Below are 18,170 nucleotides of genomic sequence, written 5' to 3'. Positions count from 1 at the left end.
TACATAGTCTCTTACTTTTCCTATTTCTTGGGAACTTTTCCCACACAACCTTTCTATGCTAGCCTGCTCAGCACAGAACAGCACAGCCAGGGGTGGGACTGTAGCTCAGTGCTACAGTACCTGCTTTGCATGCTGAAGGTCACAGATTCAATCCCTGGCATCTCCAGGTAAGTCTAGAAAAGGATTCCATCTGAAACCCTGGAGAGCCACTGCTAGTTAGTGTCAGTAACACTGGGCTTGATGGACCAACGGTCTGACTCAGTATAAGGCAGCATCCTTCTATTACTAGAGTTGGTGGGAGGTTTTTATCTCAGTTGAACTGGCAACTTTTCTTTCAATCACTAAGCAGGACGAGTATGAAATTTCTGCTGTTGACCACTTTCAATGTTGAACACTGAACTGATGGACCACCTCTTCTCACTTCCCTCACCTTTTCACAGAATGCTAAGCTCTGTTGATAGAAGAGATGGAGGTAATGTTCTTCCATTACCACCACATTAAATAGAGCCATAACATCACAATACTAATAACTTTCCAGCCATGTTCATGCCTGCTGGGCTAGTAAGGATTAAGCTTTCAAGAAAAGTAAGGGAAGATCATTATGTGTGGTTGCTTAGCAACTGTGCACATATTTCCTAATGCTCCCTGTTAATATAGAAAAATGGGTCACTTGTGTGGAACAGTAGTGTTACCCTCAACTTCTCCACCCTCAGTCTCACCCTATGGGCCAACTAGCAGCATTTCCCTCAGGCTATCCCTATGCCTTGGATGTAGAATTTTGCCATTGTGACTTCTCCCATAATGGAAGCACTATGACATAAAAAGGCATGCCTGGAGAAATGTTCCCCTCTATGAAACTCTGAAATGTAGAAAGGACTTTATAGTCTAGATCTGGAAATCCAGTGACTCAGAAAGGCCTGAAGGGTATTGGCTAGAGGTTTCACTGTACAAAGTATCCGAATGCACTGTGGAATGAAAGAGGTGTGACAAATCCTGGGCTGAGCTAGTTCAGGGGAACCTCCCATAGCCGGCGAAGAGACCAGTATAATGGGCATGGGGGTGGCACTTCTAGGCTTTGGTTTCCCTATCTCACTTTGTGATGCCACAAAGCATTGCTACCTTTGCAGATCCTTGGGGAGGCAAATGAGGTGCGCAGAGAGATATTAGTTTAGCTAAAGCTTGGCCGTCGTCCTTCCCTATATCATGTATTGGCAGGCCATAATAGAAATCTTAGAGGAGTTCTTTGTGAGCTTTTGCTTGACAATGTTGGCTTGGGGGAGGAATAGTACATTTTAGATGCACTTCTTCTGTCAGATGCCTAATGTAAAATCTTTATTGTATTTCTTCCATTAATTTTTCCATAGGAATTAGACCTTCAGCACTTTGTGTGATGCTGCCCTTTAGCTCACTAACTGTAAAAAGGCCTCCTAATTAGTTGTGTCCAATGAACCTTCTCTATGGATAGAATTACATTGCCTTTCCTAAGGCTTTGCTCCAAGTACTTGGCTTCCTCATCTGACCATTCTCACTTCAGTTCAGAGTACTTTCAACTAACTTTCCAAATCTTTAATATGCTTTTCTCCCCTGAGGCATAGTTCCCGCCCCAGTAAGGTTGTGACTATCCTCGCAGAAGAAAATGCCAATTTCTCTTTGTCATATACTACTCACTGACATTTGTTGTTTTAATTTCCCCTACCCTACTCTTCTAGTATTGACAGTGAGCTTAAATGCAGCCTGTGGGGAAGAGCAGAAAGGAGAACCAATCTAGGATTCGAAGTTATGAATTGGGCATTCAAAACTGATCAAACCGAGTGCTGAAGAAGACAGATAATCAAGATATGGCCACTTATAAAACTTGTATATTAAATCTGCAATGTTGGGAAAAGAAAATGGAGTAGTAATCTTTTTCAGACCTGCACAACCTGATAATCTCTGGTTTTTAATGTTTTGTTTTTTGGTTCCCCCCTCCCATTTGTTTTGTTTTTTATTTTCTGAGACCAGTTTTATTTCTCATGCTGTTACTTTATTAATGTTAATTTTGTCCCCCTGCACCTCTGGATAAGAAGCTGAGGGAGATAACTCCAATCAGGACTGTGGCAGGGACAAAGGCTTAAAACTCCCTTCTCCAATGTCACAATCTCTGTCTACCTCATACACACACACACACACACACACACACGTGTTAAATTTACTTTCTAAAAACCCACTAAACAAACGTCTTGTCAAGTTTGGCCCTTGGAATCCAGATTGCAGCAAGTTGAAAGGTTCTGTTCTGTTGTCTAGGCAAGGGCAAAAGACTAAACTCCTAGTATAGATGCCTCACTTGGCTGATCCAGAAGACTCTCTGTTAACCACATGGGGTGTTCTTGCTCATTTCTACTCCTTTATTTGCCTAAAGAGTGAGGTCTGGAGCCTGAGTACACAAAGTCCTGTGTAGCTCATTAGGCTAGAGTCCAGCTTCAAAACATGAGTTTCACAGTATTCCATGACAAGGAAGGACTGAAAATCTTAAGTTTGATGTTCTTCCTCCATGCAAAGAAAGGAGAGAGCAGGCATTTTCATCTGGTAAGTGTGAAAAAAGGGCTGTGGGGGAAGGATTAATATATATATATATATATATATATATATATATATATATAAAATTAAAATGTATATTGAATACTGAATATTACTACCATTGTGCTTCTGTCATAGAATCATAGACTAGTCGAGTTGGAAGAGGCCTATAAAGCCATTGAGTCCAACCCCCTTCTCAATGCAGGAATCCACCTTTAAGCAAACCTGACAGATGGTTGTCCAGCTGCCTCTTGAATGCGTCTAGTGTGGGAATGCCCATGACCTCCCTAGATAACTAGTTCCATTGTCGTAATGCTCTAAGTTTTTCCTGATGTCCATCCGGAATCTGGCTTCCTGTAACTTGAACCCATTAGTCCGTGTCTTGCACTCTGGGATGATCAAGAAGAGACCTGGCCCCCCTCTGTGTGACAACCTTTCAAGTATTTGAAGGGTGCTCTCATGTCTCCCCTCAGCCTTCTCTTCTCCAGGCTAAACATGCCTCCAAGGATCAGCACTGCCACCACAATTTGGTAGTGTGATGGTGGTGCCAGGGCCCCCACCCCCTGTAATTTTGCTTGAAAACAGGGCATTGTTTCTTGGGCACTGTGTTGCATAAAATTGATGTTAAGGTTGCCATAGTACAGGAATAGGCATAGAGTCTAATGTAATAAGCATTAGGCTTGTTTTTAGAAACATATTTAATGCACAAAATACCCTTTTAAAAGCATTTGAAATTGCTACCATTGCTACAGTTTTTAAAGCTCAATTGAAAACTTTTCTTTTTTCTAAAGCTTTTAGAACTTGATTTTGATCTTACTTTTATACTGTTAGTTTTATTGTCCCCTGTCTTTCTTATTGTGTTATTTTGATTTTATTCAAATGTAAGCCTATGTGGCAGGGTGTTGCTGTTTTATTGTTTTACTATGTACAGCACCATGTACATGGATGGTGCTATGTAAATAAATCAATAAAATAATTAATGAAAGATGCTTTTTGAATACCATAGAGGTATGTGTGTGAATGGAAGCAAGATTTTAAGGGAGAGGGAAGATACTAATTGTATTGATACGTCAGCCAAAATGCACCTTTTTCAGTATCTGTAAGAAGTACTAAAATGTAGATTGCAACTATTTATTTACTTACTTATTATTGTATTGATATCCTGCCTTTTTTCCTCCAAGGAACCCAAGGCAGAATACATAATCTTCCTCCTCTCCATTTTATCCTCACAACAACAACTCTGTGAGGTAGGTTGGGCTGAGTCTGTGACTGGCCCAAAGTCACCCAGAGGATTTCCATGGCCGAGTGGGGACTAGAACCCAGATTTCCCGACTCCCAGTCCCACACTCTTGCCACTATGTTTATTACATAGGTGACTTTGCACTGTGATCATGGAATAATACACCTAAATACAGTAGTTGCACTGAGTGTATGGATGCAACAATTTATTGAGAAAAAGTGCTGTTTGTGGTATAGTTGCCTAAAACTGAGTACCTCAGCTGTGTTGCTAAGCAATAAAGCTAGTTAATTTTTAAAAAGTGAAATGCGTCACTAAAAAAACTAAACCCAAAAGCATTGAAACTGCGATAGCATAATAACTGTAGAGGCAGAAAAATATGACTCTGGGGTACCAGCATCAAATGCTTAAGTAATATGGTGATCTGATTCTTATGCTTGTGTTTTCACTAGTTTCCTTTTCTTAAGAGCAGATCTGGCATCAGCATTTGTCCTCCTTGGGTAGCTGCCAGGACTCCAGAAGGGTTCACTGGCAGTAACACCTGCTTTTGGGCCCTTCATATTGGGCAGCTATGTCTGTGAGCCTCCATTTTAATTTTCCCAGTGCCTCAGAGTGGCACTTTGTCAGATGCCATCCCAGGCTCCCTTTGAGTGTTGCTCCCCCTGCCTGACAAGTCCGAAGGGAACCTGTCCATGTCAGCAGGGGGCCACCAAAAGCCTGTCTGCTCAAGGGAGAATTTGGGCCTATGCTTACCACCCTAGCTTAATCAGGGGATAAACCCCAGCCTATCGTTCTAAAGAATTTAATGGAATAATTTAAAGGACATTAATCAGCATTGATTAGTGGCGCATGTTTGCTTGTCTGTGTTGCATAGCATTTTAAACAGTTGTTCCTTGTGTAAGGAATTTAAAGCATAGCATTGATTAAAGGTGCAAAGCAAGATGCCTCAGCTCATTTATTTAGTATTCTTGGGAGTTGAGCAGTTTCTCAAGTAATAGCTGAGAAGACATTTTACCATGCCTCACCCTTGGTTTGCATGTATTTGGAAGTAGTCTGCTACATTTCATTCTACTTATTTAGTGGCTGCAAGTTTTTGATATATATTCTGACAGTCTAGAGCACACTGACATAACTCTGTATTAAAACACAACATTTGAAAGTCTAGTGACCCACAGTGAACTTCTAAGAATTCGAGTTGGTCTGCTCCATCACCACAACCCTTATCATGACACCTGCAAAGAAATCCCTATATAAAACTGTTGTTGTTTGCTTAGTGTGGCCTCTGAGGATACAGTGTATCTGAGTAGGCCTGAGGTGTTATTTTGTTCTTTTCATATGCCTATGTAGTAGTTGCTTAGGGATGTTCTGAAAGGGTGGGGGGGAGAGAGAGAGAGAGAATCTCTTTGAATATTGGTAGATGGAGCCTAGATCAGATCAATTTAATTCTGATTAGCTGGGGATTACAGATATGTGGAAAAGAACGGTTGCAAAATGAGGAAGAAGGTCTGCTGGTTGGTGAGTGGTGTTATAGAAGGACTAAGAGAAAGCTAAGGATAAAGTGAATAGCTTAGGCCTGGATATTAAGTTATACCTTCTCTATGGGATAACCTTATGAAGCTGGTGAAGAACAGGAGGGTGGAGCGAATGGCTGTGTTATGCCAGGAAGTTGCCCTAAGATTTTGCCAGAAGAAAGTTAAACATGCAGGCAGTAAAAACCCAGATAAACTGTCCAAGCAGCCAGGAATACAATGGGAGAAGCTTTGGAAGTCAGAGGAAGACTGTATCCAACAGCTGGACTTGGTTGTGAGCGTATTTGGCTGAGGTGCAGGTTATGGCAATTTGGCCTGAGGTAAAAGAAGTCATTAAGAAGCTTGTAATAGCAGCAGTAGCTGCAATTGGATGTCGTGATAGCTCATGATGTGTTAATAAGCTATAGACAGTAGCATGTTTTTGAAATAGTCCATGATCCTCTGCCACACGAATGGGCTAATAACCTGTTTTGAGTATCTTCTTAAGCTACCCTGTTTAATTTGACTTATCCCACCCACCACCCACCCCGTCCTGCTTCAGTCCTCTTGCCTGAGCAATGGTTCTGTTTCACCTCTAAAGCACTGGTTATTTGCAGTCGGGGGGCACCCAGTCCAACATCAAACCCCATGTAAAAATCCCGAGTGCGCCAAAAAGCAGGTGAATGTTATAAAACCTTGGGGCTTTGGTGGATCAGGACACGTCACAAACAGCTTCTCTTAATCAGGATGTTTACCACAAATTCATGCAAATGTATTCACATGTGCCTGATGGACAACACGATACCCCACAGTTGGTTAAGTATTAGTAACCTAATAACCCCTTATCAGATTAGGTTATTGCAGGCAAATAACCCATCATGGGTTAAAAAAATCCTAATAAACAACACAATAACCCATTGTGTTATTGTGTCATTTGAACCCAATCATTGTCTCTAGAGTCCTTAAGAAAGGTTACTGAGTAGTCTCTTGAAAACCCAAAGTAAATATTAGTAATCTCTTACATTCAAAATACCACTTTTATAACTTCACTTGTTTAATAGTTCATCTTGCCCATTGTTGGTGCCCATCTCATGCCTAAGCCTTTTTTACCTGCTACTAAGAGCTTTTAAAGTATTCTAACAGAATTGGTGGCAGCGGAAAGGGTCAGCTTGTGAAATCATGAGTTAAGATAATTATTACCAATTGAATATACTTTTTAAAATGTTTACTTTTTTGTAACAAATGGAGCTACAAGCTCCTGAACTGTAAGGAACCTCTTTGGTTTTGCCAGTTTATGAGGAGCAGGCGAAAAACAATTTAAAATAATAATAATAATAACAACAACAACAGAAGAAGAAGAAGAAACCATAAACATTATGTTTTATTTGTATATTTTGTACAGCACCAAGTACATTGTTGGTGCTATATAAATAGATAAATAAATAAATAATAATAACAACAACATTAGTAACAAAGAAAAGTATTTGTGTCTCCACTAGTCCTACACAGTGTGTCAAGCAGACATAAAGCACCCATTCCCATAAAAAGAACTGTGGAAAAGGGGGGGGGAGTGGAGACTGCAGTCTCTGCAGTGCAGCCTAGAGGCAGAAATGCATTTTGCTCTTGCATTTGAGAGTTGTAGTCTCAGTTTGCAATGTAGGACTTGATTGTCCTCTGTGCACAGAAATTGTAATAATCTGATACTGTACATAGTTTTTAGAAATCATTTGGAGAAGTAAATATATGAACACCTTGTATTAAACATTTTCTTAATCATAAAACATTCCATAATCTATTTTTACTTCATTTTTTTTCAATTTTTCAGAAAAACAAAACAAAAAAGGCTTCGGAAAAACCGGGGGTGGGGGAGTTTTCTGGGTTTTTTCCCGGACCTTCACATCTCTACCCAAAACCCAATGTCAGTTTGAGAAAGAGTGACCAGCACAAGGTCATTCATTGAAGTTCATGGCTGAGTGGGGATTTGACCCTGACTATTTCCTTTTCATAAGGAATAGACGTATTATACTTTTGGCCGAGGACTAAAACAACAATGATCTCATAATAAAAAGGGCTGGGGGAGGGAGGTAAGGAAGTAAGGAAACCATTTGTGTACAATATATTCAATAGCAATGCCACAAGTCTAGACGAATTAAAAGCCAGCCCCTTTTGCAGTAAAATGTTCAGTATCTGCATTAGATTCTACAGGATATTCACAGGTTCTGTCTGAAGGCCCTTAAAGCACAGTGTGAGAGGCAAGGAATCAAGCATAACTTGACCAAAGTTAGTATGCTGATCACTATAATGAACATGTTGAGCATATTTATGGATACTTGATCACCCACTACAAAATTTCCCTCTAAAGATGAGTGGCATTCTTTTGTACAAATAGACAAACAGGTCAAAATAAAGCCAAAACCATTATTACTAGAAAAACCTCTTATTTATATTTTTTAAAAAACACCTCTTATTTCAAAACTTTTTAAAAAGATGTGTTCTATCATATATCAAAATCTCCCCAAATTGCATCTTTGTATTTTCTCCTGCCCTTTTTATGTTGTCCATTTATTAAAATACACAAGATGGTAGCATTCATTCAAATTTGTAAAAAGAGCACAAGTTTAAACTGGATATGTAATTCTTTAAATGTATATATAATTCAAAATGACTGTAGTCAAAGTAGGTTGTGAGACTTTAAAAAAAGAAGTTAAAATATTGATGTTTAAACACTAATACATTTTTCATGGAGCGTTTTTATACACTAGTTTACTTAACACTTTGATGGCACTCTTATGAACAATTTGGTGTATAAGGAATTTTCCTAGCCATATTTTTTCACTATTAAAATCAAGGGGGTTAATAAGCATTGCTTGAATTTCTGGTCGAGCTCCAAAATGATCAGTTGCAAGTATCTCCTGTGTCCACAAGAGGTCACCATGACACCACTAAATGCAAGAACTGTAGGGATTCCAGAGATGAATGAGAAATTACGGTAGTTTCAGTTGTTGTTTTTATCAAGAGATATGCAGTTCTCACTTTCTGGACTGAACATGGAACACAATCTGCAAAGTCCATATATTTCAGAGCATGTTCAGAGGAGGGCAACCAGGATGATCAGGGGTCTGGAAACAAAGCCCTATGAAGAGAGACTGAAACAACTGGGCATGTTTAGCCTGGAGAAGAGGAGATTGGGGGGAGACATGATAGCACTCTTCAAATACTTAAAAGGTTGTCACACAGAGGAGGGCCAGGATCTCTTCTCGATCCTCCCAGAGTGCAGGACACAGAATAACGGGCTAAAGTTACAGGAAGCCAGATTCCAGCTGGACATCAGGAAAAACTTCCTGACTGTTAGAGCAGTACGACAATGGAACCAATTACCTAGGGAGGTTTTGGGCTCCCCCACATTAGAGGCATTCAAGAGGCAGCTGGACAAGCATCTGTTAGGGATGCTCTAGGGTGGATTCCTGCATTGAGCAGGGGGTTGGACTCGATGGCCTTGTAGGCCTTTCCAATTCTATTTATTTATTTATTACATTTTTATACCGCCCAATAGCCGAAGCTCTCTGGGCGGTTCACAAAAATTAAAACCATAATAAAACAACTAACAGGTTAAAAGCACAAATACAAGATACAGTATAAAAAGCATTCTACTATTCTATGATTCTATAGTGATAAATGTTCAGACCTTTTGGTCCCTGCTATCAAACTGAGTCCTGCATTTTGCACAGTCAGCAGCTTTTGAACTGTCTTTATTTGGGCAGCGTCAAGTAGAGCACACTGAAGTCATCTAAGTTGGAGGTAGACCAGTGCATAGACTTCTGAAGCCAGGTTATCCCTATCTAGATAGGAAGCATAGCTGTGCTATCAGCCCCAGCTGGTACAAGGCACTCCATACCACTGACGTCGCCTAAGCTCAAGTGACAGAGATGGCTCAAGGAGAACCCCCAAGCTATGAACCTGCTCCTTCAGGGGGGTGCAACCCCATATAGAACAGGATGAAGACCCTCCTGATTAAAGAACAGAAAACAGAGAGTAGGAATACACGGTCAGATCTTGCAATGTAGAGATGTAAACAGTGGGGTCCAACAAGGATCTGTATTGGAGACTGGTGCTTTTTAACTTGTCACATATTATCTGGACTTTGGATTTGGCAGTGAGGTGGTGAAGTTTGCTGATGAAACCACGTTATTTTGGGTGGTTAAAACCAAAAGGGATTGTGAAGAACTTCAAAATGCTCCAAATGGGGAGGACAGGCAATAAAATAGCAAATCCAGTTCACAATAAACAAGTGTAAAGTGAAGCATGTTGAGTCTAACAACCCCAACTTCATGTATATGTTGTTGGGATCCAAACTGATGGTGATTGACAGCTCTATGAAATGGGGAGAGGAAGAGAGAGAGAGCGCAAAGGGAAAAGATGGGCAGAAGGAAGTTGTGTAGGGCCAAGAAGCAACTCTTCTCTTCCTGCTCACCAAACAGCTGCTTGAAGGGGACAGGGAGTGCAGAGCTTCAAAGTTGTTACTAGGGGATACCCATGAGTACCCTGGCACCCACAGGTGCCGCATTGTGGACCCATGCACTGTTCAGTTGCACTCTGACCTAAGGTGAGTCACAACAGCAGCACTACCACCACAGAAATATAGTGTAAAAAAATCAGTTTGGTTCCCATACACATGTTTGGACTAAAGATGTGCCCTTGGTATAAAAGTAAACTACTACTGAATATAGATTTCATGTAAGGCTGAAACTTTAAGCAAGAAAGCCTGTCCCACAGGACTAACTACTAAGCAAACGTGTTTAGGATTTGACTGCTTGTCTCTATTGTTGTCAGTTGGGCATAGGCACACATCACTGCAGATTAGCTTGGGATAATGGGATAGATGAAGGTAAAAACTTGGTCTAGACAGAACAGAGATGATTGGCGAATGATATGGGTAGAGGCAACTCACCTGTCACAGCCAGCCCTTATGGGTAAGATTGACATTTGGGGGATAATCTTGAACCATGCCCTATTACTTGGCAATCAAGAGACCTGTCTTGCCAGGAATTCCTTTTCCATCTTTGGATTGGTCAACCAGTTGCAGTCTCCACTTTGCAATGACATCCTGTCTACAGTACTATTATCTTTTGTGTTAGATTGCTATAACGCCCTTTATAGGATGCTGTCTTAAAATAAATTTAACGGAAAGAGTTGGTGAAATTATCCAAAACATGTAGTACTAGGTTTGTGATTTGGTGACTGGGTTTTGCATATGGAATTTTGTGTTCATTATTTTCTGTAAATACTAATTTAGAAACCCTTGTGTTGTTGAAAATTGAAATACGGTTATGTCAGTGGGAAGCCCTGTCAAAACAAACTAATAAAAAATGAACCATGAAACTAGTTTGGGCACTTGTTATGGCTTTGCTATATTTTCCCTTCTTTGGTTTTTAGCTGTGGATGGATTTCTGAAAACTGATGAAAGGCAAAGACTAGCCAGAGAAAGAAGAGAAGAAAGAGAAAAATATCTTGGTAAGTTGGCTTTTCTCCTTGGATGTAGAAGGGCGCCCTTGAAGACAGGAACATTTTGAGGGTCTAAGTGTCAGGCATTAAGCCTGATGTAGCTACTTCCTAGTTTGTTCTGCATCTAACAAGGAAGATAGCTTTGACCTGTTTACTTGCTCTTGAGCAGTGGTGCAGAACCACAGGCCTGGGACCCAAATCCAGCCTTCCTGAGGTCCCAATCTGGCCCTCTCGGATTACCCAGAGGGCCATAACACCTTCCACCGACCCCAACCCCTTTTCCTCGACTACCAGTTATTTTATGATTTCCCAGGTTTTACCTGTTTTTCCCCCCATTCTAAAAGTGTCTCTGCTAAGGCTTTGTTACTGGCAGTAACTAAGCTAAAATACGTTGCCATTTTTAGTATTTTGGTCCTCCCTCTTTTGCCTTCAGCCCTACCCATTATTGGAATGTGATCCCCCCAAAGCTTCTCTGAAAGAAAATTTGGACCTCCAAAAGCGGTTGCACTGAAAGAGGTTCCACATCCCTAGTCTAGAGCCAAAATTATTTGGGGGGGATAAAATGGTGGGGGCAGCTAAACAGGAGGAGCCTTCCTCAGAGAAAGAGCTGGAGCTCCCAAAAGTCCTTGGCACCCCAGACCAAGGATTGCCAACAGATCCACAGGAGGGTGAGCCCTCGGGGGAGATTGGTGCTAGGTCATCCCTGTCAGGCAGAGGCTGTACAGGAGGGTCATCGCCTCAAGCAATAGGCTACTAGGACTCATGTGCAAAGGAGTGCTTACCTCCAGAAAAGGTCTTCTCAGGAGAAAAGGACTTTTCAGAAGTAAGGCTCTGGAAAGGGAGTTTTGATTACTACAGCTGAGCTCTCGGTGGGGTCCAGGAGGCTTTGGGCTTAAAAGCTTACAGTGGTTCTTATGTTCTGATAGTTAAACTATGGAATGCACTACCACAAGATATGCTGATAAGCCACCAATTTGGATGGTTTTAAAATGCGGGTGGATAAATTCCTGGAGTAGAAAGCTATCAGTGGCTACTAGTCCTAATGGCTAAGTGCAATCTCCAGTATCAGAGGCAGTAAGCCTGTATGCACTAGTTGTTGGGAACATGGGTGGGAGGGTGCTGTTGCATGATGTCCAGATCGTGGTTCCCTGGTTGACAGCTGGTTGGCCTCTGTGTGAACAGAGTGCTGGATAAGATGCACCCTAGGTCTGATCCAGTATGGTTCTTCTTATATTCTAACCCAGCCAGCATTGGAACAACTTGGTCCTCCTTTTGTGTTGTGAACTGTGTCCTGTGATTGATGCTCTGTTTCCTGACCTTTGGACTGCCTAATGACTCTGCTTCTGGACCTCTTGCTTGTTATCTTGACTACTCCTTCTGTTGCCTGATCTTCATTGCATGACTGCCTACTTGTACTCTGACTCTGCCTGGATTTAGACCACCTCTGTTGTAGCCTGAACCCCATTGGTTAACCACCTGTAGGCTTGAGTGTTTGCTGACTACACTGCATTTAGAGTTGTTACAGCCAAAGCAGGGGGGAATCCGCACGTCGTTCTGAGATCGCTTCTAAGCGACCCCAGTGCGGCGTGAAAGCGAGCGTGTAACTTGCCTTTTGAAGAGCCGACGAAGAGACGTCCTTCCCCCCGCCACTGCCGCCGCCACCCAACTCCCTCCTCACCGGCTGGGACGGAGCGCTCGAGGGAAGAAGGCGGGGTTGGGAGCGGAAGAAGCTCTCCACCCTGCCTTCTTCCCCTGAGCTTTCCGTCCCAGCCGGCGAGGAGGGAGTTGGGTGGTGGCGGCGGCGGCGGGAAGGACGTCTCTTCGTCGGCTCTTCAAAAGGCAAGTTACACGCTCGCTTTCACGCCGCACTGGGGTCACTTAGAAGCGATCTCAGAACGACGTGCGGATTCCCCCCAGGTCACCCAGTCTCTTTTCACTTGTCTCTCAAATTCCACTTCAGCTGTGCTAAATCAGGCCAGACCACTTAGGATAAGGTTGGCTTGGAAAAGTTCTTTGGAGAACCAAATGCTTCATAGGTGCTCTTTCAGACAAAATCCCCAACCTCAGCCTAATTGCATCTTGACCTTCCAGCCTGTTATGAGTGGGTGGTAGCAGATCCAGTATTTCTGAAGCAACTGGACTCACTCCAATGACTGGAGTAGTAATCATGTTGCTACGATATAGGGAATCAAATATCAGACATCCAGGAGCAGAAGAGATGTTTGGATCTAGTTCCACCCTGTCTGCCAGTTTGCGCTGAGTCCCGCATATTGGGTGGGTGTCTCCACTTAGCAGTTTATGCATCCAAAGAAAGGCTTACTCATGCACTGATGTTATATCCAGCGTTCTCAGTTTTTATTGAATTTTCCAGTTAATAAATTAGATGGAATCATTTGATCACTTAAATTGTTAGTCATCTCGGGGGGTGGGGGGTTGTTCATACATGAGTGAAAATCTATGCTTGCTCTTAAAACACACACATACACTAATAGCCTTCTTTGGTATGCTGTGTCATTCTCTTTTTCTCTATAACAGTTGTTATATGTAACTGTAACATTAAAGTGGATTTGTATAAGTGGGACCTGTAACAAAATGTTGCAGTGTGGATACTTCTGTTCAGGACACTCCAATCCATTCTCCCTTGCCTCTGTTTTCTGCCACTCCCCTCCTCCAAACAGGCACTCAGCATTCCATGGCCACTAAGCACACTCAGTTTTCTTTGGGCTGTTTTCCTGGTCTCTTCTACCAACCATCCTGTCCTATCATGCAATCTGCCCCCTTAGAGGGCTCCCTGTTTGTTTGTGGAAGGTGCCATTTTCACTACATCACTGGCACTCAGGAGTATTGGGATCACTGTCAACACATATATGATATCAAAGTAACATTTTTGTTTTATTTTTAATTTAAGCTGCCAGAGAGCAGCAAATCTTGGAAAAAGAAAGGAGAGCAAAACTGCAGTATGAAAAGCAAATAGAAGAACGATGGAGGAAGCTGGAAGAGCAGAGGCAGAAGGAGGAGCAAAAGCGAGCCGCTGTTGAAGAAAAGCGAAGACAGAAACTCAGAGAAGAAGAGGTGGGCAGCACATTTATTAGCATGCAGTACTATGGTAATAATGACACAGGCTTGGACACCAGTTTTTTGGGGGAAATTACATGAGGGCAAAGTGACTTTCTTAAATATATTTTTGCGCACTCTCCACATTCCTGAGAGGCTGGACATTCTTGGGGCAGCACTACCTGATTTTAGTTTACTTTGAGAGAGGGAGAGAGATCAACTGAAGACAGAGCATTTTTTGAATATTTGCTTTATTTTAAAATGCATAAGTTGAGCACTAGCAGGGGCAAGAAGTATCTACTCCTACTAGGAAGGAATTCTGCAACCCCACATCAGATCTCTAGAGAGAGGCTCCTGGCCCATGTTAACTCTCTGGTTCTCACATAATTGCAATGCATCATTTTTTTTTAAACCAATGGGTTGTCATTATGTGTGAACAGTCCCTCTCTGTGCTAGACTCCCCAAGCCTCTGCTCTTTCTTCAAAAGGGGCAAGGGAAGGGAGCCTGGAGTTACTTGGCAGGCTTAAACAAGGCCTTAGTTTATTTCATGTAAAGGACTACAAAGTTAACTCCTCCTCCTCTGTGACAGAGGAGTAAACGTTTATTTACGTTTACTCTGGGAGTAAACATAAATAAAGTTGCTGGTATAATGAACCAAAAACAAAAGCTACTCTGCTCACAACGTTGGGAAGAGGCAGTCCTAGTTTGTCTCCCCTAATCAGCTGTGTCTCCTTGAACATCCTCTATGCTCTATTAGTCTATGTTGGGGCCAGGAGCCAGCAATGCCCAAGTGGGAATCTTGAGTGCCAGGAGGCAGTTCCGGGAGGGCTGTCCTCTCTTGAAGGGCCTCTCAATTTGTATCAGGTCTGCCTCTTCTGACGACAGCACTAGTTCCACTGTCCTCTCCCACCTGCTCTGAAGGAGGGAGGAAACTTTTTTTGGACTGTGGGAACATTTCAAAACTTGGACACCCTGTGAATGACCTTAAGGTGGCCATTCTTGAACAAAAGGAATTTCAAAGACTGATGCCAGCATGAAATTGCTGAAATACAATTCATCAAGACATTTGACTCTGTTTCCTGTGGTTTGAATAAGGACTGAGTTTTTTTTTTAAAAAAAAAACAACCAACCACATTATATATATTAATCAGCTCACCGTTGCAATGACTTATCACCCAACAATGTTTCGGTTTTGTGAATGACAACTGTTAAGATAACCATTTCTTATTTATTTATTTATTTACTTATTGCATTTCTATACTGCCCAATAGCCGGAGCTCTCTGGGTGGTTCACAAAAATTAAAACCATTCAAAGTATAAAACAGCAGTATAAAACCATAATATAAAATACAATATAAAAGCTCAACCAGATAAAAACAGCAGCAATGCAAAATTACAAATTTAAAACACCAAGTTAAAATTTATTTATAGACTGTTAAAATGCTGGGAGAATAAAAAGGTCTTCACCTGGCGTCTAAAGACATATAATGTAGGTGCCGAGCGAACCTCCTTACGGAGCTCATTCCACAGCCGGGGTGCCACAGCAGAGACGGCCCTCCTCCTGGTAGCCACCTGACTCAGTTCCTTTGGCAGGGGCTCGCGGAGAAGGACCCCTGAGGATGACCTTAGGATCCGGGCAGGTATATATGGGAGGAAGTGTTCCTTCAGATAGACTGGCCACAAGCCATTTAGGGCTTTAAATGTTAGTACCAGCACTTTGAATCGGGCCCGGACCTGGACTGGCAGCCAATGAAGCTGGAAAAGGACTGGTGTGATGTGGTCTCGTCTCGTCAGCCAGTCCCTGTTAGTAACTGTGCTGCCCTGTTTTGTACCAGTTGAAGTTTCCAGACCATTTTGAAAGGCAGCCCCATGTATAATGCATTGCAGTAATCCAAACGAGAGGTTATCAGAGCATGGTTATCACTGTCCAGATAAGGGTGCAGTTGGTATATCAGCCTAAGCTGATAAAAGGTGCTCTTTGCCACTGAGTTCACCTGTGACTCAAGTGACAGTTCTGGATCCAAGAGCACCCCCAAACTACGGACCCAATCCTTTAGGGAGACTGCAACCCCGTCCAGGACAGGGCAAACATCACCTCGCTGGACAGATGAACCACCCGCTAACAGTACCTCCGTCTTGTCTGGATTGAGTCTCAGTTTGTTAGCCCTCATCCAGTCCATTACCATGCCCAGGCACTGGTTCAGAACAGCCACTGCCTCACCTGGGTTTGATGAAAAGGAAAGGTAGAGCTGGGTATCATCTGCATATTGATGACACCTCAGTCCACATCTCCGGATAACCTCCCCCAGCAGCTTCATGTATATGTTAAACAGCATAGGGGATAAAATAGAGCCCTGCGGAACCCCATGGCTTAGGAGCCACGGCACAGAGCAATAATCCCCCAGCACCACCTTATGGAATCGGCCATCCAAGTAGGAGCGGAACCACTGCAATGCAGTACTTCCAACTCCCAGCTCAGACAACCTATCCAGAAGGATACCATGGTCGATGGTATCGAAGGCCGCTGAGAGGTCCAGAAGAACCAACAGGGTCACACTCCCCCTGTCTCTCTCCCGGCAGAGGTCATCCCACAGGGCGACCAAGGCAGTTTCCATTCCAAAACCAGGCCTGAAACCCGATTGAAATGGATCTAGATAATCCGTTTCATTCAAGAGTGCCTGGAGTTGTCCTGCAACCACCCGCTCAAGCACCTTGCCCAGGAAAGGGATATTAGCCACCGGCCTGTAGTTGTTAACCTCCTCCGGGTCCAGGTTAGGCTTCTTCAGGAGTGGTCTAATTACCGCCTCTTTTAAAGAGGCTGGCACCACTCCCTCTCTCAAGGAGGCATTTACAACCTCCTGGACCCAGCTGGCGATCCCCTCCTTATTTGATGTAATGAGCCAAGAGGGGCAAGGGTCAAGCACACAGGTGGTCGACCGGACTTGGCCAAGCACCTTGTCCACATCCTCAGGCCTCAATAACTGAAACTTATCCAATAAAACTGAACCGGACGGCGCTCTGAACGCCTCTACTAGTGGAGCTACCTTAAGCGTGGTGTCCAATTCATGACAAACCTGAGCAACTTTATCTTCAAAGTGCCGTGCAAACTCGTCACAGCATGCTACCGAGGGTTCCACCATCTCTCGCCCTGGCCCAGAATGTAACAGGCCATGAACCACATGGAAAAGCTCCGCTGGATGACACTGAGAAGATGCAATGCAACTGTCTCTGGAGATGCCACCAGTGAGGGAGGAAGCAGCAGCCGGGCACCTCTCCACCGTGCCTGGGTCCAGCTCCAGCTGAGAGCCCCCTCCCTCCTGCTACCAACTGTCTCTGGAGAGGCCACCAGTGAGGGAGGAAGCAGCAGCCAGGCACCTCTCCACCGTGCCTGGGTCCAGCTCCAGCTGAGAGCCCCCTCCCTCCTGCTGTCACCTGTAACTGCTGAACTTTCCAACTAAGATTGTAGTGCCTGAATTTGCTTTCCTTTTCCCCCTCCTCCTCCTCCTCCTCCCTGCCAATCCCCTTTCCTTTTGTGTCATGTCTTTTAGATTGTAAGCCTGTGGGCAGGGACTGTCAAGAAATACTTTTGTAAGCCACCATGAGAGCCTTTTTTGGCTGAATGGCGGCATAAAAATCCATAAATAAATAAATAAATAAATGCTGGTGGAAAAGAACTGTCTCTTTGCCACCCTCACCGCCACAGAATAGACTCGATAGTGAGCTCTAACCCGTGTTCGATCAGACTCAGCACGAGTTTTCCTCCACCTGCGATCTAGCCGTCTCCCCTTTTGTTTCATTGCCCTCAGCTCAGGTGTATACCAAGGAGCTGGCCAGGCTCTGCTCAGAGGGAAAGGACGCTTGGGCGCGATCGTGTCAACCACCCGAGTCATCTCTGCATTCCACAGAGCAACCTGGTCTTCGACAGGAGCACCAGCCACACCAGTGGGAAAATCCCCCAGAGCCCTCTGAAATCCATCGGAGTCCATTAGCCTCCGGGGGCGGACCATTTTAATAGCCCACACACACACCCTTGCAGAGGGGAAAGGCTGCCGAAAGTCACTGTCTGTATTATTATTATTTTTGCATTTTAATTCCCTCTGATAACACAGTTTACATCTTCCTCCACCCCAGTGTGTGTGCGTGCATGTATATCAATTTGAGATTAATATTTCATGCATCTGATGAAGTGGAGAGCCTTCATCAGGCAGAGGTGTGGTCCGGCAGATGACGACCCCTGATGGGTTTCACCTGCCTGGACAGGGGGCGGACCAGCCAGCCGAATGGCTGCCGAAACACCCCTACACTGCCTCCGA

General features: G+C 43.4%; 1 protein-coding gene across 9 annotated transcripts in view; it reads left to right on the top strand.

Moving 5' to 3' along the window:
• The window catches only part of MAP7D2 (MAP7 domain containing 2), a 71,369-nt gene that overhangs the window by 20,651 nt on the left and 32,548 nt on the right, over positions 1 to 18,170 (top strand). For all 9 annotated transcript variants that reach the window (XM_063126446.1, XM_063126450.1, XM_063126448.1 and 6 more), the window contains exons 2-3: positions 10,735 to 10,812; positions 13,712 to 13,875. In XM_063126446.1, coding sequence (XP_062982516.1) covers positions 10,735 to 10,812; positions 13,712 to 13,875 — 242 coding nt within the window. The remainder of the gene's footprint in view (positions 1 to 10,734; positions 10,813 to 13,711; positions 13,876 to 18,170) is intronic.

This window comes from Elgaria multicarinata, chromosome 5 (genome assembly GCF_023053635.1).
Source record: "Elgaria multicarinata webbii isolate HBS135686 ecotype San Diego chromosome 5, rElgMul1.1.pri, whole genome shotgun sequence".
Taxonomy (NCBI): Eukaryota; Metazoa; Chordata; class Lepidosauria; order Squamata; family Anguidae; genus Elgaria; species Elgaria multicarinata.
Note: the sequence above shows the minus strand (reverse complement) of the source record. Positions and strands in the feature narration are given on the sequence as shown.